The 23,968-nt window shown below is 40.9% G+C and overlaps 1 protein-coding gene across 5 annotated transcripts in view; it reads right to left on the minus strand.

Moving 5' to 3' along the window:
- Window positions 1-23,968, minus strand: part of PIK3R5 (phosphoinositide-3-kinase regulatory subunit 5) — a 69,948-nt gene that overhangs the window by 22,157 nt on the left and 23,823 nt on the right. For 4 of the 5 annotated variants that reach the window (XM_006922382.3, XM_006922381.3, XM_006922379.3 and 1 more), the window contains exons 2-4: window positions 4,653-4,768; window positions 2,651-2,751; window positions 438-506 (exon numbers count right to left, since the gene is read on the minus strand). In XM_006922382.3, the coding sequence (XP_006922444.1) occupies window positions 438-506; window positions 2,651-2,751; window positions 4,653-4,755 (273 nt within the window). In that variant the 5' untranslated portion in view covers window positions 4,756-4,768. Of the gene's footprint in view, window positions 1-437; window positions 507-2,650; window positions 2,752-4,652; window positions 4,769-8,523; window positions 8,834-23,968 lie in introns of all 5 variants that reach the window. The other variant, XM_015597461.2, reaches the window with a different exon arrangement.

Raw genomic sequence — 23,968 nt, forward strand, 5'->3', positions numbered from 1 at the left:
GGGGAATGGTCTTCACCACATTATTCTCACTAGAGGCATATGTTTATTCTTTGAAGTGGATTGACTCAGTGTACATGGAATCGTTTGGTGCCACTAATCTGGCAAATACAAAGACTGATTACATAGTGCGAAACTAACTGTTGGGGTACAAATTGAGGTGGACATAACATCTCTTAACAGAATATCTTTCATGGCTCGTGAACAGGATGTGACAGCAGTTCCTCCATGGGTGCCCAACCAGACATGCCAAGCACAATGGCATCCACATGGAGTTACTGAAGCCATCAGAGGGTTGACACCCATCTCAAGTGTCATTGCTTGACAGTTTCTCTCTCACCGTTTATCCTCAGAGTTATGAGGGCTATGCACTCCCCCACCCCACGGAGGTTGTTCTTTCCTTTCTTCCCCCCACGCCCATGGCCCACCCTGGTACTTACACAGAGGACAGTGGAGTAGAAGAGTAGGGCCAGCGGGGCGAGGAGGTCATAGGTACCCTGCTCTTGGACCTGTGAAGAGGACAGTAGAGGAGGGGTTAGGCTCATTCACAGGGTGTACAACAGTAGTGCTTTCTTGTTTTATTCTCTCTTTTTTAAGTGAAAAGCAGTGTAACCACAAGACAAAAATTTGGAAAATAGAAGTTAGAAAAAAAAACATTCACAATACCCCCTTTCCAAACTCAACCACAGCTAATGTTTCGACGTACTTCTCCTTACACCATTTTCCTCTATGTATTTTCCTCTGCAAAGTTGTCATCATAGTGTGTATATTTTTACTCTTAATGTCTTCTACATATAATATTATAAATGAATTTCTGTTTTGCTACATGGTCTCTAAGGCGATGTTTTCCCCCCTCCTGGTTATAGATTTACTTGTTATTTCTATCGTAAATATTTTTTTCCAGTTTGTTGTCTTTGAATTTTATGGATTTTTTTGATGTATATAAATTACAAGTGTTAATTTTTTCTTCTATAGATTTTTGCTTTGGCATGCAAGGATCATGTGACTACTCTGAAATATCTTCTTTTTTCCTTGAAGCTTAATTTTCTTAAATTTAAATATTTAATACACCTAGAATTCCATCTGCTATCTAGTATGAATTAGGCATCTCACTTTGTATTTTTCCAAATGTTTAATCAATTTCCCCTAAGCCATTTAAGAAATATTACTGATACCATTTTATGGCATATTAAATTTTGTTTATATCTTTGGCTAATATCCATTATTTTTATTAGCTGCAGAATATTCCTTCTGGTAGATATCTATGATTTATTAGTTTCATTTTAGACATTTTAGATTATTTATTGCTATTTAAATACTTATGTAATGAAACCTTCGAGTAAATTTCTTTTTCTGTAATTTGTATTATTTATTTAGGATAGAGTTCAAGAAGTGTAATAAATCAATCGAAGTCTATAAACATGATTACGATCTTTGAAATATATTGTCTAATTGCTTCCCAAAAGGATTTTGCTATTTATAATATCTTATATGTATGAAAGTACCAGTTTCACTACACCCTTTTCTGTACTGGTTATTATCATTTTTTGCTAATTTGCCAGGCAAAGGCTTTCACATTATGGTTTTAATTTGCATTTATTTTATTATAACTGGGGCAACATTTTTCCCGTATTTGTTTACAAGTTCTAATTATTCTTTTGTGCGTTGTCTCTTTGATAGAGCTTACCCAACATACCACACACACATGTGCATACACATGATTTAGAATTCTTTGGTCTCTCAGCTCATTCTAGAACTCAAGGGGTTGAAGATGCAGAGAAAGCCTCGCCATCTCTGCTGCACCTGGTGACCTCTACAGGCTCAAATTTATTCTGGATGGACCATGTTTCTGCTCCACCTGCTGCCCAGTCCCTTCTACGAAACCTTCCTCTATCACTGCACAGCAGTTGATCTCTCATGTTTAGGTTTGTAAGAGGTGGTTTAGCAATTCTGAATTGGTTTGCTTGTGATCAGGGTATAAATGCACCAGGCAAATGGCCACGTCAGAACTGGAACCTTGGGAGTCTCAATAAACCAAGACTTTCTTCTTATAGGTAAAGGGAAAGCAAACTGAGAAAGTCGAGTGTTTTCCAACTCAGTTATGTACTTACGAAAAAAAAAAAAAACAACCAAAACTTTAAAGAGAATTCTTTATGAAAGAGCCAGAATCCTCTTTAGGGACTCACAGCTATTCTGAAACCTCAGCGTAGCTCAGCATTAAATGCACTCTTCCTCTTAGTCATAAAAGCCTATTTTTTTTTAATTGTTAGAAGAGGTATCAGTTTACTTCTCTAATCAGTTTTCTCTTTTGTGTCTTTGTTTATACGGATCTTTTTGAGGAAAGGAATTCAGTATGGCTTCTTCCCTCCTTTCTAGTCAATACGTTGACTTATAAGCAATGCCTGTCTAAAGCAGCAGCTTAAACTCAGGACCCTGGCTCACATATCACGTGTTCTCATTGAAGGACAACATCCCTTCCCAGAAACCTTCGATCCACAAGCACCACTAAAACAGAGAACTCACAGATTCTCAGTGCCTTTGCCAAGCCCTTTGGTGTCCCAGGCACCCTAGAACTGACCATCTGTGAGGACCTCTTTCTCGATTCTACAAGGCCAATCCCAGCTCAACTTTTCAGTCCTTGGCTGGCCCTCACCTCTCGGGTTTTCTGCAGGATCTGTTCCAGGAGGATAAGGAAATGGCCTGGATCCCTGCTGACCAGCTCCTGTAGGCTCCAGCAGTTCAGACATAGCCCAGCTGAAAAGAGAGACAGAGGTCAGTGGTCAGTTTGGGGTTGGAGAGGATTAGGAACCCCTGGGGCTGCACTGGGGCATTCCTTTCTAAAGTAAGAGTCTCAGAAAATTCAGGACCAACACTCAATCCTATTATGCCCCATCAAGACATAATGACAAGTTTCTTATTCCTGGAGTCTTGAGAGATGCAGAGAGGGGCTGGAATTCCCTTCAGAGGCCAATGAACCAGCCGTGATTCTGCTTCCAGTGCCTCTGGAGAGCACCCATTCTCCCACCACCTCTGTGCCTCAGTTTCCTACATTGGGTGCTGGAACTCTGAGATGCAGGGAAGGAAGACAGAGGCAGAGACTGCTGGAAGAATAAGGAGAGGAACCATGGTGACATCCTCACACACACCCCAACACAGAGCTGAGTCTATCACAGCCATGGGACTTCCCAGGACTGCCTGGAATGGACTCCAGGAAGGGGAAGCTAAATTAATTTGTATTTTGAAAACTACAATGAGCACTTTGTCATCTGTAACTTCCCCGAAACTTTCTTATTTTGTCAATCTCTGTTTCCCTGGAGTCAGCAAGTATAAACCCCTAATATTTAAAGAAGCGGTCATGGAGGCCTCTGTGTGTGTGTGTGTGTGTCTGTGTGTCTGTGTAGTGGGGAGTGAAAACAGTAGAGGTGGAAGTGGCTTGACGATGAGTTTCATGGAGCTTAAGTTCCAGGCCCCCTCATGTGTATAGGCTCCTTCCAAAGTCCTGAGGATCCCAGCAGTGTGTTCATATGGTCATAAGTTTTTGTAAAATTTGCAAAAGTCAGATATTTTTGGATCTGACTTTTACAGATACAAAAAGAATATTTTACAGATATTCTTTTACTTAATGATGGCCCCCTCGATTCCATCAGCTTAGGCTCCATCAAACTCTGGATAGGAAGCAATTAAAAAAAAAAACAACTACCATTTATAAATGACCTACTGTGTGCTAGTCCTTTGCATACATTACCCCCATGAGTCTCCCATCCTCCCTTAAGGAAGGTGGTTCCTGTAGTTATTATTCTCATTTTATAGACAAGGCAGGTGAGGTCCTGAGAGGTTAAGTGTCTTGTACAAGTTTAATAGCCAGTGAGAGACAGTTTCAGATCTGTTTAATCTGAAAGCCAAGGAAAGCCTCTCAGAGGAGGTGACATTTGAGCTGAGACCTGGATGAGGAAGGGCCAGCTGTGTGCAGTTCTGAGGGGAGAGTTCCTAGCAGCAGAATGCAAAGATCCTGAGATGGAAAGGAACCACATACATTCAAGGAGCAGAAGGTGTCTATCTCATGGGGTAGTTCGGGAGGCAAATGAGATACAGGATGTGAAAAATCTTTACAAATATAAAGAATTATTACAATTAGGCACCAGCCTTCAGGGACACAAACAAGTGCCCCAGACTGCAGATACCCTCCATTTCTCAGTCCTGAGGAACATGGAGCATGGAGGCCTCTTGCTCCCTGAAGCTCTGCTAGGACTGTTCCTTGTTCTATGGGGAAGAGAAGGATGGGGCTGTGGAATGAACTAAAAATCAAGTAAACAGAATTCTGAGGAAAGCCGTTTATGAATTCCCAGGTGCTCTTCTGGAATCAGCAGTTGTGGTATCCCTAAGCAGGTTCAATAACTGCTATGCTTCTAGCACGTGCTAAGGAAGCAAGATACAGCCCTGAGGAGTATGAGGAAGACAGCATGGAAGAAAGAAGAAACTGCAACATACCAAGGGCACCTGTGCTGAGCACCTGCCCAGGTAAGGTCCAGGGTTTGCTCAAGTCACACACAGTTGGAATCAGAATCTGCCAGCTTCTATGCCTGGTCCAGTGCTCACAGCAATGCCTGAGGCTTCTTTGGGCCCTAAGAGCACCTCCTCAGCTTCCTCGGACCTACCTGACCAGGAGGTGGAACGGCGGTTGAGGCTGAGCCCGTGCAAGCAGCGCTCCAGAGCATGCCGGATGCGGTCTTCTGTGCATGTTGTGGCTCCTGGCTGCATCTTGAGTCATTGCCTGCATGGGGGACAAACACCAGTCAGCCTAGAGACTCCCATGTCTGAGTTGCACATTGACTAGCAGGGCAGATGGCACAGACAATGGGCACTCACGGCCCGGTGCCATCAACCTTGTTATAGCTTGAGCGCCATGAATGCAGAATGAGGGGGCTTACAGCTGCCTTCAGGGCTGGAATGGCTCCTGGAGGTGCTGCTCTGAATGGCAGGAAGGGGCCCTCCTGCAGCCCATCAGCTCAATGCTATAGGAAGTGAGGGGTCAAGGACAGGAATGGAGAGGCGCCTGTCCCACCTGGCAGTGGCAAGTGTCTCCAAGAGCCTAGGGAGTGCCCGGAAAGTGGCCAGACCTCAGTAGGCTGGGCAGGAGGACACCAAGGGAAAAATCAAAATTACTTGGGGGACTTTTTCTGAATTTCCAGGCCTGCATTCCCCCCGCCCCCCACCCTCCAGAGATGGATAAGGAGTCTGTTCCTGATGAAAAGAGCACAGAGATCTCCCTCAGTGCACTGAGTGCTCCAACTCTAAGGTCTGGTGGGAACTGCCTTCATACATCCCCCCACCCTCACCCCACCCCACCCTCTGCTTGGGTGCCCAGGCCACAGGCACCTGTTCTTTTAGTGCCCTCACCTCCACTGTTGCCATTTTCCTTTGCTTTCTCTGAGTCTTGGCAGTGTTATCAGTTTCCCAAAGACCCCCACTTGGCACCCCTATCTTGTTCTACCGAGAGCCCCCAGCAGGTCAGCCTAGCTTCTTAGCAATGTGTGAGGACCCCTGGGTCCCTTGGGAAGCCATGACAGGTCATTTAGCGCAGTGAATAAGCCTGGCCTCTGGTATCCACAGACTTGGACTTAGATCTTGACTCAGATATTTGCTAGTCATGTGCCTTTGGACCAATTTTTAAACTTTTATGAACCTCAGTTTACTTATCTGTAAAATGGGATGAAGAGAGTACCAACCCTAAAAGGCTGCTGTGAAGATTAAATGCCATAGTGGATGTGTTGAGAAAGTTTTCAAGGCAAAAAAGCTATCACGCCACAGTCTTTGCCACACCATTCTTTCCTTCAGGAATTTCACTGCATTCACCCTTCCAGGAAGACCCTGTTGCTCACCAATTAGGCCAGGTCATAGAGGGAAGCTGAGGAAGTAGTGGTCCAGCTCTGTGGAACTGGGGACAGACCAGGAAACCACAAGCAGAAACACAGAGCTTAGAGCTAAGCCATGTAAACAACATGCAAAGAGCTACAAAATCCTAACCTGAGCCCAGCTGCATGGCTGGGGCATTCATCTTACAGACAGCCCAGTAGGCAAATCTTCCTCCTCCCCCGACCTGGGAGGAAACATGAGCCCAGGGAAACATAAGCCCTTTGTGAGCTGTCCAGCATCACATGACTTCGGTGATGTCCCTGGGATGGTGTAGGGGTGGGCACACAGGAAGCAGAATGCATGCATTTGTGTTTTCATATATTTACTGACCATCTACTATGTGTCAAGCACTAGCGACACAGCAGCGAATAAAGCAGGCAAGCTACTTGGTGAGAGACAGAGACACTAAACAACTTAATAGACAGAAAAAAAAGAGGTCGTCACTGCAGGTGATCATGCTATGAAGAAAGAGATGGTGCCGGGAGGGGCCAAAACAGGAGCCCACTCTAGGTTGTTGGATGTCAGGAAAGCCTCTCAGAAGGGATATTTCCGCTAAATGAGGAAGCCAAAAGTGAAGTTAGGGGGAAAACATTCCAGAAAGAAGAGACATGTGCAAAAGTCTGAGTGCAGGAATGAGCCTGCCAGTAACTGCAACCCTGGAGCACACACTAGCCTTCCATGTTCCACACCTTCTAGTTGCTGAGGTAGCAGATTAAGTTCAGAAAAACTCTCCGGACCATGGACCTTGGGTGTTTCCACTAGTAGTGCCTGGATGCCCAAAGATGTCCTTGGGACCTTCCAGGGCAACTTTCACAGTTGCCTTGGGGCTTTTTGTCTGCTGACTCCTCCACAGGTAGTCCAGGCCGTGAGTCCACTGACCCTGAGCCAGGTTGGGCGGATTTCAGGCTTTTTGGCTCCTCCCTCACCTGAATTGTGCCGGTAGCCGGCATGGATGTGTGTCCCTAGGAATGAACACTTGTGGTGAGAACTCACCCTTCTACCTTCAGTGGCAGCCCAAATACAAGACCCTCTCAAGCCTGGTCCTTCTCAGGCTCAGAACTAATGGCACCTGCTGGAAGAGTTGGAAGACAAGGCACTTTCAAATGGATGAGTTTGGGACATGACTGGCTGGCCCAGATGTCACCAAAGGCTTTTGTCCCCACAGGCTGATCTCTTCCTTTCAGCCCCAGGGCAGGTTCTTGGAGGCAGCTCAAAGGTCAGCCCCCTGTAAGTCCTTCATTTCACAGAAGGGGCATCTGAGACCCAGAGAGGAGGAGGGGCAGGCAGGGTGGGGCTAACCTGGGGCGGGGTCAACATGGGCACCGCAGACAAGGATGTCAAGTAAGACTTCTGTATTCTGAAACTGCAGACAAGGCCCAACTCAAAGGGCAAAATGACCTGCATGCTAAAGTTCTGAGAGTCACAGTGAGCTGTAAGGAATGGGGACTAGCAACAACACTGGGGATCTTGCTGGGAGGTGTCGCTCCAGAACCAACACAGCTGCCCACCTGCCCCAGTCAGTACAAGAACACTGGGAAGAGAGGAGGGGTTGTCCACCAAGGGCACAGGGGCTTTCAGAGAATCCCTCATTCAGACTGTCGGGTGGGGATGCTGCCATTTTGTTCTCAGTTCTCCCTCTACACAGCCAGCACGCTTCCTTCTGTGTTCCCCATGAGACATGGCAGGGCTGGGAGGAGGAGTGGAGGGGCAGCTTGCAGGCCCACTGCTGGGCAAAGCAAAGATGTGAGCTCTTGTGTGTGTGTATGGGGGAGGCGAGGCAGGCGGTAGACACTAGGAACAAAAGCTGGACTGGAGCCGTTTTGTTGATACTTCACCCTGGAGGGCTCCTGGCAGGTGAGGAAAGGTTTAGCAGTAAGAATCTGATGCAGGTTGGACCACCTTTGGGGGAAGCTCTAGGGAGTTGGATGAAGAGACTGGGAAATTTGTGGCACAGAGAAGTGAAACAACTGGTCTCAGGTCACACAGCTAGGAGGTGGCAAAGCCAGGATATGAAGCCAGGGAGTCTGGCTCTTGACCACTACCACACACTGCCCCTTGGCACCATCAAATGCAGTTACTGGAAGAAAATAAAATCAGTTCATGCTTCTACCCCTCAAGTGAAGGCTCAGTTAACTATATAACATGATCTTGCTTTAAGAGACCCAGACTCCCAACTCCTCGGAATCTTGAGGCCACCACGTCTGTCTTCACAGCTGCCCACAGTCCTGCGATAGGTCCACGGGTCACAGAAGTGGCACTCCTGGCTAAATTGGGCAATGACCATGGTGGCCTATGGGGCCCAGTTGTCTCTAGTCTGGAACAAGGGCTTTACCGTGGGAATTGGGTTTAAATACCCACTCCGCCCCCACGGCAATGGACAAGTCTGTTGTGCAATGAGGTAGGAATGAGTCACCCTGCCCTATTATGTCCCACAGTAACTGATACAAATGTGCAAGATGCAAATGAACAGTCTCAGCCAACACCCCTTCTGCCTCACCCCCGTCCTTATGGGTCAGAACACAGTGTCCTCCACAGAGGCTAAAGACTGCTCCCACACACCTCCAATGCCTGCTGGTTCATGCTTCTTCCCTTCTCTGGGCCCCTGTGACTTACCCATCTCCTGGTCCCAGTGTCACTGGTTGTTCACTTGAGGCAATTACGGCCTTCTCCACGGATGGGCACTGGACAGATTTCCTGGCGTGCCAGCTTCCCTGGCATCCTGAGGCCATCTAGAACTTGCCCCCGGCTTCTCTGAGAGACAGGACCCTGGCAGCTGAGGGAAGTGGAGGCCCAGCTGGGGATCCTCATATGAGCCACCCTGGGGGTTGACCCAGCTCACTGCCTAGTCCTATGGCACGCTCATTTCCGTTTGATGAGTCAGTCATCAGCCGTTTCTTGTGATTTGTCAGCAGAACTCCATTGGCTTTGGGATGGAGATGAAGGGGAAAAAAGGTAGCATCCCTCTCTCTCTCTAGGGATGATGCCTTTTTCAAAGGCTTGGCAAGCAAGGCTTGGCTTCTCCCAGCACCCCATTTCCAGCACCCCTCACCACCTTGCCCAGAAGAGTTCCTGTTGTGAAATGCCATTGGCCGCTGGGAATGGGAATGCCCACCCCCATCCACCGTGCGACAGTGCTGAAACTCGAAAACGGGGCTTGCCTCCACCTCCAAGTTCCTCTTCTGACCCAGGAAGGATGAGTCTTTACTGGGGACACTGAATATAACAATTTGGAGAAATGGGCCGAGGGAGACCTCCTCTTCACATGTTGACATGACCCCATGATACAGAACGGGTCGTCTTCCATAACATGCAGGATTAGTCAGAGGGCCAAGATCGGCCTGGGGCCCACTTCCTGAGACAGCCCCATGGGAGGCAGGGAGGAGGGCTTCTTTTATTAGGGGACTTCTCAAATAGTGCAGAATGGCAGAATTGGAAGGGCCAAATCTCACAGAGAGAGAAGCATGGGCCTCCAGGCTCTGGCAGGCACCCCACGGTGCTTCCTTGGTGTTCTAGAATGTTCTAGGACTATGCACTGAAGCCTTAGTCCCACAGGTAGAAATAAGAGAGACACCAAGGCAGGTGGTTTTGTGCTGACCCCACTTGCTTCAGTCCTAGGTCAGTCTTTCCTCTCCCCCTTTCTCTTGTCCCTTGTGGCTTAACCTCCCTTCCTGCCCCCATTCAGCTCCTCATGACTGTGACCTAATTTTAAAAATTCTCCCTTCCAATACAGGAAGGAGGCATCAGAAACTAAATAGATTGGGATGAGAAAGGGGTTGAAAGCAGAGAGGAGCGATATGGGGGCTGGGATCAGAAGGGGCAACACTTCTCTGGGAATTCCTTTATGTATCATTTCGACTCTTAGAACCATAGCAATATTTTACAGATCCCAAACTAAATAAATAACTCAAATAAAACAGGATGTTAAGGGGGGAGGGCAAAAATGAAATACAAACAATAACAAATTAACCTAACTGTATTATAAATGATTAACATAACCACATTGAAAGTGACAGAAAGTGAAAGAAGTAACCTGAGTAAATTTGGAAAATAGCATTTTGACTGAATACTATTAGGCTAAAGACAAAAAGAACTATAGACGAATATTGTTTTTTTTAGTTATTATACCTGTTTTTCATAGGGATATGGGTTAAACATCCTGAAACTTCATTATATGTATGCTAGGATTGAACAAATAAGTAAATATACATAGATAACAAGAGCCGATTTCTCATTGTTAGAGAAAGAAGTTACAAATAAGGAAAAGAGGGAGGTCTAGAATGAACCAACCTTATCGTGTTAGACTGGAATTGGAGAAATCAATATGAACATATATAAGTAATAAAAATGTGTATATGCTTGGATTAATATGCACACGTATATTTTCTAGCTGTCTACTGAGAGAGCCTAGAAACAACATCCCAGAAGGTATGAGCACACTTAATGCCCAGATCTTGGTTTCTAAATACCACTCTCCAGTCAAAGGAACCAATGGCTGATTCTAGGACTGGGGCAGAAAATATATAAGATAAACCTGGAGCATCTCGTATTGCAGAAAATAAATCAATACTTGCAAAAGGATAAGGAATGTCAAAAGGACATGGCAGCTAGCTTGAAGGAGCTATTAATGGCCAAAGCCAGGATAACTTGAAAAACTACATAACAAAAGGGTTGAATTATAATTCATAGGTTGAAATAAATACCCATGAGTTACACTATTGTTATAAATAATAAAATTAAAAATAAATAGAGGTGAAAAACAGGTCTCTTTTACAAAAGAATTTCAATTAATAAATGTGGGAAGAATGAGAGAAATACAAAATCGCCATTAGGCAAACACAATGGTAATAATTCTGCAGGCAAAGCCATTGATGGATGCTAAAATCTGTGGGTGAAAATCTGAGAGGAAACAGGATATTTGCATAGCCTCGGAGTATCCCACCCCAAGAAATTGATCAATTACAAAGGAGAAAATAATAACTTTAGAGTGGAGAAACCCAGCACCACCTTAACCTCATGATCAAAATTAATATCACCAATAATAAGACATATCAACATCATGTATCCCCTAATATGATGCACCGAGAGGGATATGACATAACTTTTGTGAGATGCTTCCAAAAATGCATAACTATGAGAAAACATTATTTAAAATCCATTTGAGAGAAATTCTAACTGACCAATACTCACCAAAATGTCAAGGTCATAAAAGATAAGGAAAAGCTGAGGAACTGTCACAGATTGGAGGATACTTAGGAGACATAAAACCTAAATGCAATGTGAGATCCTGGGCTGAATTCTGGAACTGAAAGGGAAAATGGCAGGGGAAACAACTAACATCCAAATAAGGTCTGTAGTTTAGGTAACAGTATTATACCAGGTTTTGATAACAGCACCATGTAATGTAAGTTGTGAACATTAGGGGAAGCTGGGTGGAGGGCATACATGGCTCTATGACCCTTTATACAGTTACGTACTCTTACATATCCTTTATATATCTCTCTCAGTTATCCAATGTCTTGCTGCCCTTCATGAACTTGTTTAAACAAGTTGCTATTTCATGTATAGTCACTGTTCCTAATTACTGGTGAGTGGACCATGCAGGTCTGGCTGCCTTAAAATCCCCTAACTGGGGCTGAGAATCTCTGGGGTTTCTGGAGGGTTTCTGAGGGCTCTCTATGAGAATGGTTATGTTGTTTTACATTTTGATGGCAATCTAGAAAAACTTAATAATGAATACATTCTGGAACATCTTGATGACACCTACGACCAAATGGTACCATACAATGTTGATGCCCAGTTTGTATTTGTGTCTGTCACTGTTTTGGTGTCACCTAAAAGGACCGAACATGCTAGGTGTGTCCTTGGGGTCTGCAAGAGCTCAAGGTTGAGCAGAATGAGTTAATATATGGAAAATGTTTAGAATAGTGCCTGGCACATAATAAACGTTCAATAAATGCTATCTATTAACTATCAGGGTACTTTCTTAACGTACACAATTCTGCTGCCCAAATCTAGATGCCTTTGAGATTGGGCCAAGAAATAAAACACTCCCTGGATGATTCTGATGCACAATGAGGCTTGGAAATATTTTCTATTTTACAAATGCACATATACATACACTGGACTGTAAGATGAGGAGGGCACCTTAGAGATCATCTAGTGCAACTCTCCCATTCTACAGATGAAAAGATGGAGGCTCTGGGCAGTGGAGGGACTTGCCTAGGTTAGGAAGTGTCAAATTTATAACTAGAATCTGAGCCTCGAACCTCATAGTCACAGTACCTCTCGCTTAGGTGAGAATCAGCCTCTGCTGCCAAGCAGTGAGTGCCTCTCCTCAAGGTTATTTTTGGAATCCTTTTTCAAATTTCTTCTGGAGTTTTGGGGCTCTTTAGGTATTCAATTTCTTCATGTGTTGATTTTGTGAATTTAAGTTTTGACAATATCATTCATTTTAATCAAGATTTAAAATTTTATTAGCAAAGATCTGGATCTAGAATTCCTAAACAATATTAAAAATTATTTCTGAGTCTATGATTTTAGCTTCTCTTTTAATCTTAATGTCGTAACATTACAATTTTTTTTTAAATACAGGTCCAGATTTTATTAAATATCTTTACACTACATCACAATTCTTTATATAATTATTTTTGACATTCATAGTAAGTAGAATAACTATGATAACAGCAATTGTTTGTTTGTTTTTGGACAGGGGCTTTAAGTTTGAGTTATTTCATTGCTGTTTTGTTTGTTTCGTACCATGCCGTCCCTGTTTACAAGTTCTTTATTGTAATTCATTTCTTGCTCAGCTCAGGTATTTCGAGTAACTTCAGGATGAGTGTGTGGGTGAGGCACTTTCTAAGACTTTATGTGTCATATGTCATTCACTGAGGCTCAGTATGAATTATAGCTTTGCCAAATATAAAATTGGCATAATTCATTTTTTTCACCCTCAATATATTTATGTAAACCCAAAATAATCAACTGAAAAGTGGCTATAGCAAAAAATAGAATTAAGTAAGGTGATTGGGTACAAATTAGAATAGAAATTGATGTCGTTCAATTATACAAATAAAAAACAGAAATTGTGTTAGAAAAAGATCCCACATATAATAGTAACAAAAAGAACAAATAAGAGAAAATAAGCTTTAAAAATGTGCAAGATTTCAATGAAATAAAACTTCTGAGGGACAAAAAAAGCAAACAAATAAATGAAAATGCCTACCCCATTGTTAAGTAGGAAGATTCAATAACATGAAGGATTAATTCAAAATGAATCAGAGACTAAATGTAAAGAGCTTAAACTATAAAACTCTTAAAAATGATCATTTGGACTACATCAAAATTTAAAACTGTGTGTCAAAGGAAACAAGAGTGAAAAGACAATCTGCAGAATAAGGGGACATATTTGCAAATCATATATCTGATAAGGAGTTAATATCCAGAATATATAAGAACTCCTATAAACTCGAGAACAACAAAAATAAACAATCTAATTTAAAAATGGACAAAGTCCTTGAATAAACATTTTTCCAAAGAAGATATATGAATGGCCAATAAGCACATGAAAAGATGCTCAACATCACTAATCATTAGGGAAATGCAAATCAAAACCACAGTGAGATACAATCTCATACCCATTAGGATGGCTATTATCAAAAATAAAACAAAACGAAGATAAATGTTAGCAAGGATGTGAAAAAATTGGAACTTTTGAGCACTGCTGGTAGAAATGTAATATGCTGCAGCCACTATGAAAAACGGTATGAGGTTCCTCAAAAAATTAAAAATAGGATTATTATATGATCCAGTAATTCCACTTCTGGGTATATACCCAAAAGAATTGAAATCAGGTACTTGAACAGATATTGTGCACTCATGTTCACAGTAGTATTATTTACAATAGCCAAAAGGTAGAAGCAACCCAAGTCTCCAACGACAGATGAATGGATAAATAAAATGGGGTATATACAGCAAAAGGTAGAAGCAACCAGAGTATCCATTGACAGATGAATGGATAAATAAAATGGGGTATATACATACAATGGAATATTATTTGACCTTAAAAAGGAAGAGATTTCTGACACATGCTACAACATTGATGAACACTGAGGACATTATGTTAAGTGAAAAGCCAGTCACAAAAAAGAAAACAATGTTTGGTTCCACTTATATGGGGTACCTAGAGCAGTTAAATTCATAGAGACAGAAGGCAGAATAGTGGTTGCCGGGGGCTGGGTGGGAGAAGGGGATGGAGAGTTATTGTTTAATGGGTACAGACTTTCAGTTTTCCAAGATGAAAAGAGTTCTCTGTAGATTGGTTGCACAATGTAAATGTATTTAACACTATTGAACTGTACATTTACAAATAGTTGAGTTGGTACATTTTATGTCATGTATTTTACCACGATTTTAAAAAAGAGTTTAAGAAAAGAATTAACATCTTTTGATATAACATAGGAATGTCAATTGTGTATAAGTTTTTATCCAGAGAACAGGAAGGAAAGAAGAAAGGAGAAAGGAAGGGAGGAAGGGAGAGAGAGAGGAAGCAGGCAAACTGGCTATTACTAAGTGGCTATTCTATGTACGGTACTATGCTGGGCATTTTCACTTGATTATCTAGTTTAAGGATCATAATCACCCCATGATATAATCCTAGTTTTCCACAATTCTTGTAGAACAGGGAGAATGAGCCATTTATTTGCCCGAGTTCCTGCAGTCATAGTTCCTATGGCCTGAGCTGGAAGCGTGCCTGACCCCTGTTGGCCTGACTCCCATAGCCCATGTTCTTTCCTATGCCATGTTCATAGGAAATCATTTGTACTGTTTTCTAGACACTCAAAAGAGTACATGCAGTTTCGTCTCAGTGTTATAATTTGAGGCTTCCAGGGAAGCCATCTTTCATGACAAGTGTCTGAATTCTCATTGTCAGTGATTCATTCCCCATGGGTTAGGGTGACTCACTTCCTCTATCCTAGCTTATTTTTCAAGATATAAGATTCCTGGAGGGACATTTAGCTAACAAATGAGTTTATTACAGCAGCAACAGTGGGATATTGGGCAGAGGAAGGACTCTAGGGCCAGAAGAGGAAGGAAATATGAAAAGGTAGGTGGAGTTGGCGTGGGATGGGGTGGGGGAACAGGGAAGGAGCTGGATGAAGTAGAAGTGTGCAAAATGGGAGAACCGCTACAGAGAGCATAGATAAGCCTTTTCCTACTTCCCGACTTTGCTCATGCTCTTCTTTACCAAGGAAAATGCCCAGGAATGCTCAGGAAGACAAAGATGTAGTTAAGACCAAGAAGAAATGAGATGAGAAATGGAGGAGGGAAGGAGAAAGATGCTAACACGTATGCAGCACTGACTATGCCAGACACTGTGCTTAGGGCTTAGAGCACACGATATTGATTCTGAACAACCCCATAAAACACTAAACATATATGGATAAGCAAGTGCAGCTCCTGGTAACTAAATGACTTTCCCAAGTTCATACAACTAGCAAGTAGCCTAGACAGAACTTGAACCTAGGTCTACTTGACTCCCTTCTACCCAGGTAATCATCTAGAAGAGTAGTAAAAAGAAAACAGAATGCATGATGTTGGCTTTGCATATAATAATTATAATAATAGTAGCAAATGTTAATTGAGGGCTTACTATGTGTCAGGCACTGTTCTAGGTGTTTTCTATGAATTAATTCAGTGAATCCACATGAGATAGATACTTTCTTATTCCCATATTAAAGATGAGGGGACTAGAGAAAGACTTTAAGAGTTTACCAAGTTATAACTCCAGGCAGTAACCAAATTTTATGAGTCCCTAGGCTAAACCATGGATACCTGGCCCTGGGTGTTTAATACTACCACCTTTCAAATGTACAGCCTGTCTTGTTTGCCATCAAATGCCAGCCCAGTAACAAAGCAACAAGTGAATGTAAACATAAAAACTCAAGAAAGGGCAATTAGCCACATATTGGCAGTTTTCTGGTCCTTCTGTATATGGAAAAAGATTGTGGTTGTGACAAACTGCAATCATTATAGGCTGATCACCATCTGCAGAATCATTTTCAGTTTGTAAGACAGACGAGAATATTTCATAGTTTTGGGCAAAGATTTTATGGAGCACTGTGACTTCCAGAAGCTTTACAGGTTGAAAAAAAATAGGCATAGATTGTTCAAATCCATTATCTCTTCTCTCCATCATCTTTCCTTCTCCCAGAGTGAAACCATTTACTGCCCCATTGTCTCTGTTAATCCACAGCAGGTTATTATTCTCACCTTCTTTAGTCTCCTCTTCTCTTTAAATTCTTGGCCAATTATGTAAGAGAAATCTCGCTTTTCCCCTCTCTATCCCATTCATGAATATGGTTTATTAGTGCAAGAGAAACTTCTCTAACAAGAAAAGAAAACATCAATGTTTGTGGACAGAACTGAAATCAGACACACTTCCTGATACTTGGCCAAGTGAGATATTTACAACTTTTTATGAAACAGACACTGATTTCAAGAGTCCCATTTAGCCCAGTCTAGAACTCTCTAGGACTCTAAGGGGCTATTTACTATGACATGAGGACAGCAGGCATTGAGGCAGTCTCTCCCAACTTCTTATCAAATATACCTATGAAGACTAGAAAAAAAGGAGGACATATGCACACAATCCAAACTGAAAATCAATACTGACAGGCCAGAGTCAGGGGTTGACATTATGTCTAAATCAGAAAGAAATGGGTTAAGGAAGTCTAGACTTCAGTTCAGGCCCAAATTTTGATCTATAGCGTGGTCAAGATATCTATAGGTGGGTGGATCGTGCATCATGGATGATTAAAGTGTGGCACCCAAGAGGGTGTGCAGCCTTTTCATATATTTGATAAACTTCTGTCTTTTTCTTCAGTGAAGATTGGCGGGTCACATTTGTTGAGATGGAGGAATTTGGGGAAAGGACAATTTGAGAAGGGAAAACAAGAGTCCAAGTTATATCACATTTTGACCCCAATGGAGAGGTCTGGGATGCAGCTCTAAATTTGGGGGTTAATATACTGGTCACTGAGGCTATGAACTGTGTGATGAGGGAGTGAAGAGCCTAGGGCTCAGCCCTGGGGCATCCGATGATAAGAGGTGGCACATGAATAATCAGCAAAAGGACACTGATAAGGTGCAACTCATAAAGTAAGAGGAGAATGCAATGTCACGGAAACTCAAAACAAGAGTGTTTCAAAGAGGGAGTGTGGAACGCTGCTGCGAGATCCATAAAATGTGGGCAGAGAAGTGGCCATTGCATTTGAAGACATGGAGGTTTTTGGTGATCTTAGATGAACATGTAGAGGCCGGGAATAATAGACTGAGAAGAGAAAGGGAGGTGAGAGAGAGGCAACTCTGTTAAGAAGTTTTGTTTAAAACTGGGTTTTATGAGATGCCCCAGTATCCTTTTGCTGAATCTCTTTTTTTTTCTCTACATAGCACAAGTTCATTTCTGGTAATTGTGACCAAAAGGACCCTAAGATGTTTCCAATTATGTTTTTTTAAAGATCTCTATCTACATCTAAAAAGACACTACTCTATATAATTACTTGCCAAAGTGTTAACAGTGGTTATCTCTGAGAGACAAGATTAGGTATACTTTTTATTTTTTTCTACAAACATTTTAATAACTAATTTTATGCATTATTTTTTAATCATACAAATAATAGGTGTTAGGTACATAAAAAATAAACAGTGGTTCTGGTAAAGTAGAGAAGATGTAGTTTTTCCTATTCCTCTTACTAAATACAACTACAAACCCTGGACATTATATAAAAAACTAACATAAAAGACTCTGAAAGTTGGGAAGAATAAGATAGAGCAGGTACGGACCTTGGGAGCAAAAAGTGACATGGTAGTGAAATTATTTATTATTATTATTATTATTATTATTATTATTATTATTTTGGCTTGTATATCTCAGACTTGGAGCTCAAAAGCCAGCAAGTTGGAAACACTAGTGGGTGCAAACAAAAAAACAAAGACCCAGAGAAAAGCCTACTCTCTCTAGCAAAAGACCAGGAAAGGTAGTTTAGCAAGACAAAACATTTTTGGACAATAACCACTCCACTCCACTCCACTCCACTCCAGCCAAACACTACAGAAAAAACTGTGGCTCAATCTCCACTAGCAAAGGCCAAGTAGGGAGTCTAGATTTCACTCCAGCCAGGTTATAATGAGGTGCCCCAACCCTTCTCCCCAACCATGGGTGGTGTCTGAGAAAGCCAAATAGGGAGCCAGGCTTTTCATATCCACTGGCAATAATGAGCCCCCTTCACCCTGTGGTGTCACTGGAAACCTCTGGGGAGCCTGAACTTCTAGTCCCACCCAACAATAAAGGCCCCCGCACCCCACCCTGGGGTAGTGTCAGAGGAAGCCTAGTGAGGGAGTCAAGACTTTCGCTACTGTCCAGTGGTGATGAAGTCATTTTCTCCATGATATGGGATCAATGGACAGTAATGAGGCACTCCTGTACCTCTCAGCTAAGGAGGTATCAGTAGAGACCTAATGGGAGCTGGAATTCTTACCCCATTCAGCAGTAATAAGGAGCACCTCCCAGATTCCAGTGGAAGCTGAGAATAGAACCTGGACTTGCACCTTCACATAGCAGTAAGGTGGTGGTATCCCCCACCCCTACTTCCCTTTTCAGAAAAGCGTCAGAGAAAGCAAACTAAAATAGAAGGTTTAAATAAGACCCAGAACCTCATAACTCTCATAATACCCAAAATATCCAGGTTTCAATAGAAAATAATTTGTCATCTCAAGACCAAGGGAGATCTCCAACTGAATGAAAAAAGGCAATCGATAGATGCCAACACCAGAATGAGATATTAAAGTTATCTAACAAAGATTTTAAAGCAGTCATCATTAGAAATCCTTCAATGAGCAATTATAAATATTTCTATGAACATTTATAAATGAATAAAAACTAGAAAAATCTCAGCAAAGAAATAGAAGAGATAAATAAGTTTCAAATGGAAATTTTTGAATAGAAAAATATAATAACTTAAATAAAAAACTCAGTGGATGGGCTCAACACTAGAATGGAGGGGACAGAGAGAAGAATCAATGAACTTGAATATAAAATAATAACATTACCCAGTCTGAACAATAGAGAGAAAATAAATTGAAGAAAAACGAACAGAGCCTCAGGAACCTGTGAGACTATAAGAAAAGGTCTAATATTCATGTGATCAGAGTCCCAGTGGGAGAGGGTAGAGATTAAAAAGTATTCAAAGAAATAATGACAAAAAACTAGGCAAATTTGGCAAAATATATAAAACTACAGAGTCGAGAAGCCATATGATCCTAGGTAGAATAAAGCTAAGAAATACACACTAAGACACATTACAGTCAGACTTCTGAAAACTAAAGACAAAGAAAAAAATCTTGAAAGCAGCAAGAGAGGAACAATATCTTTTCTTAGAGAAAAAAAACAATTCAAATGACAGTAGATTTCTCATCAGGAGTCACAAAGGCCAAAAGGAATAGAACAACATTTTTCAAGTGCCGAAAGAAAAGCACTGTCAACTTGGAATCCTGTAGCCAGCAAAAATATCCTTCAGGAATGAAGGGGGAACTAAGAGAATTTGTCAACAGTATACCTACTCTAAAAGAAGGGCTATAGGAAATTCTCTAAACAGAAAGAGGATGATAAAGGAAAAATATCTTGAAACATCAAGATTGAAGAACATGGCAAGCAAAAATCTAGATAAATACAATAGACTTTCCTTCTCTTCTTGAGTTTTCTAAATTGTTTGATGACTGAATCAAAAATTATAACATTATCTGATGTGGTTCTAAATGTATGCAGAGTAAATATTTAAGGCAATTTTATTATAAATGAGAAAAGGTAAAGGGGCATATAGGGAGGTAAGGCTTTCACGCTTTATTAGAACTGGTAAATTTATGATATCATTAGACTGTGATAAGTTATGTAGGTATAATACAATGCCTTGAGCAACCACTAAAAAAGCTATTCAAAAGATACGTACAAAAACATTATAGAGAAATCAAAATGAATTTAAAAATATTCAAGCAATCCTTAAAGGCAGAAAAAACAGAAGCAACAACAAAAGCAAAGGAAAAGAACAGAAAACAAATAATAAAATAGCACTTAAGCTCCAAAATATCAATAATTACATTAACTTTAATTGGGCCAAATATACCAATTAAAAGACAGAGTGGTAATAGATTACAAAATATGACCCAACTATCTGCCATCGTCAATGGACTCACTTCCAAATATAATGATACAGGAAAGTTGAAAGTAATAAATGTACAAAGATATATCATGTAAATATTAATCAAAAGAAAGCAGAAGTGGCTATATTAATATCAGACAAAGCAGACGTCAAAGCAAGAAAAATTACCAGTGACAGAGAGGTACATTATATAATAACTAAAAAGTCAACCTACCAAGAAGACACTGTAATCCTAAATGTGATTTACCAAACGACTGAGTTGCAAAATATGCAAAGTAAAAGTTGATAAAATCGAAAAAGAGAAATAGACAAATCCATAATTACAGTTGAAGACTTCAAAATCTCTCTCTCAATAATTGATAGAACAACTATACAGAAATTCAGCAAGGATACATAAGAACTGACTAGTACCATCAATCAACTGAACCTAATCAATATTTCTGGAACACTCTGCCCAACAACAGAATACACATTCAAGTATCCATGGAACATGTCCCAAGATAAACCATATTCTGGGCCCTAAAACTAACCTCAACACATTTAAAATATTTGAAATCATGCAGAGTCAGTTCTGTAACCACAATGGAATCAAACTACAAAGCGATAACAGATAACAGAAAATCTCCATACACTTAGAAACTAAACACACAGCTAAATAACGGGCCAAGGAGGAAGTCTCAAGGGAAATACAAAAATACATTTAACAGAATGAAAATGAATATACAACATATCAAAATTCGTGGGACATAGCTAAAGTTATAGCTAAATATATATGTCAGAAATACATGGCCCAGCAATTGCACTCCTGGAAATGAAAACTTATGTTCACACAAAACCCTGTGCATGAATGTTTATAGCAGCTTTATTCAGAATAGCCAAAAACTGGAAACAACCCAGATGTTCTTCAGTGAAAAATTAAACTAATGGTACATCTCTATACCATTCAGCAATAAAAAGGAAATAATTATTGATACGTAGAAAAACTTGGATGAATCTCCAGAAAATTATGCTGAATAAAAAAGCCAATCCCAAAAGATTATCTACTGTATGCTTCCATGTATATAACATTTTGAAACGACAAAATTGTATAATGACCACAGACTGGGAGAAAATATTCACAATACATATATCTGACAAATGAGTTGTATCCCAGAATTGAATAGACGAATAAGATCGGAACTTCACAAAAGATATCCAAATAGTCAATAAATACATGAAAATATGCTTATCATCATTAATCATCAGGAAAATGCAGATCTAAAACCACAATGAGATTATACTACACTAGAGTAGCTAAAATTAAAAAAGATGAACAATACCAAGCTGGCGAGGATATGGAGCAACCATACATTATTGGTGGAACTGCTTTGAAAATCAGTTTGAGATTTTAATAAAGTTAGCAAATATCTTTTGACCCAATAATTCCACATCTTTACCCAAAATAAATAAAAACACATGTTGACAAAAAGACTTGTGCAATGATGTCCATAGCATCTTTATTCACAATAGCCTCAATCTAGAAACAACCTGATCCATCAACAGGAGAATGAATAAATATATTTGGTATATTAATACAATATATTACTATTTAGCAATGCAAGGAATAAAAAATAACAAACCACTAATACATGTAACAACATAGATGAATACCAAAAACATGTTATACAAATGAAGCTGGAACTTCATTTACAAGAAGTTCTAGAACAGGCAAAAACTAACCTATGGAGAAATAAACCACAATGGTAGTTGTCTCTAGGAGGTACAGGGAGAGTTGACCAGGAATGAGCATGAAGGAACTTTATGGGATGATGGAAATATTCTAAAACTTGATAAGAGTACAGGTTACATGGGTGTATATATATATATACATAGTGGACAGTTTATTGCAAATGCACCAATTTTACAGTTTGCTGAGTAATGGGAGATATATATATATATATATTGGTGCATTTCGCTACATATAAACTATACCTCAATGCAAATGTTTTTTTAAAGTGTCATGCAATACTAAGTATATAAAATAAATCTTTAAAGTTTTTCTGACCATTTACCTGTGTTCCACTTTCCTTTTTCAAACACACACATTCTCCACCTCAATTTGGCCTCTTATCCTTCCAGTCCTTTTTAATGCATTTATATGCCTGCATACATCCCCACACACATGCATTTCTTCTTATGTTCACGGGATCACAGCATAGACATTGTTCTACGCAGAGTTGTCTCCAAAAGAGTGCATCTGATTGTCATTCCCCCTTGCCACTTAAAGCTTTCTAATTGTTTTCCAATGCCTTAGGACAAAGTCTGACCCCCTAAACCAGTTTACATGACCCCGAGAAGTCTGGGCCCTTCCCGCTTGACCAGTCTCATCCCTTTATCTTTCTTCTCCAACATGAACCTCTTCCTGCGTGTGTGCCCTCTGCCTGAAACATTTCCACCATCTTCTGCTGCTTTGGATGAGGCTCCTAATATACATTTTTTTCATCTTCCATTTACAAGGTCACTTTTTCAGGGAAGGCTTCCTGACTCCAGGTTGGGTTAGGTGCCCACCCACCCTCTTTGCTTCCCCTTTGCCTACTTTGTAACTGTTTCCTCTACTGGATTTTCAGCTTTGACAATAAACTGTCCACTATGCAAACAGTTCTAACCCCAGCGTCAAGCACAGCACCCCGCCGGATTCTCCCTGGGCAGTTACATGAGTGTGCAAATGTGCTATGCAAACCAAAAGCCCCACCCAAATATGTGGCCATGATGTTATGACCATACGAGCAATAGGGGAGATTCCCCAGGCCTCAAGGGGAAATCACGTCTATTGTAACTTCCCAGTGAGTCAGTCCTCGGAGGTGTTGAACGAGTCATTTTTGGCCACCCATGGAGTGGGCAGGTTGACTGGGAGAACTGGCTTCCTCCTGTATTTCCTCTGCCAGAGGCCAAAGGAAGGGATTCAGGTCAGAACTCATGCTTTCTAGGAGCTGTTCCTCAGGCCACAGTGTATGACTACAGGACAACGTATGGTGCTACTAATTTATTTCTTTCTGTACATTGTTCTCTTCCCTCACTCTGTCCCTACACTTATAAAGCAACCACTTTGGGGAAGGTTGTGTCAGGAAAGTAGAAAACTCTGAGCTCATAGGCAACTCCTAGCAGGACGGATGGGGCTCAGAGGTGGATTTCAGTTGATGTAAGAAGATAAAAAATTTTTTTTCCTTTTTTTTCTGTAATTCTTAGAGCAGTTTTAGGTTTATAGAAAAACTGAACAGAAAGTAAAGTTCCCATACACTCCTTCTGCACCTCCCACCTGCCTCTCCCACCCACAGTTTCCCCTATTATTAATATCTTCCATTAGTGTGGTATATTTGTTAGAATTGATGAGCTAATATTGATGCAATAGTATTAATTAAAGCCCACAGTTTACATTAGGGTTCACTCTTTGTGTTGTACAGTTCTACAGGTTTTGCCAAAAACAAAACATCATGTATCCACCATTACAGTATCACACAGAATAGTTTCACCGCCTTAAAAATCCCCTGTGATACCTTCTCTTCTCTCCACCCGCTGGCAACCATGGATCTTTTTACTGTCTCTATAATTTTGCCTTTTCTAGAATGTCACACAGCTGGCATTACACATAGTGTAGATTTTTCAGACTAGATTTGTTCTCTTAGCAACATACATTTAAGGCTCATCCATGTCTTTTCATGGCTTAATAGCTCATTTCTTTCTATCACTAAATAATGTTCTATTCTATGGATGTACCATGCTTTGTTTACCCATTCACCTACTGTAGGACATCTTGGTTGCTTCTAACTTTTGGCAATTATGAATAAAGCTGCTATAAACAGTCATGT

Source organism: Pteropus alecto, unplaced genomic scaffold (genome assembly GCF_000325575.1).
Source record: "Pteropus alecto unplaced genomic scaffold, ASM32557v1 scaffold398, whole genome shotgun sequence".
In the NCBI taxonomy this organism is placed as follows: domain Eukaryota; kingdom Metazoa; phylum Chordata; class Mammalia; order Chiroptera; family Pteropodidae; genus Pteropus; species Pteropus alecto.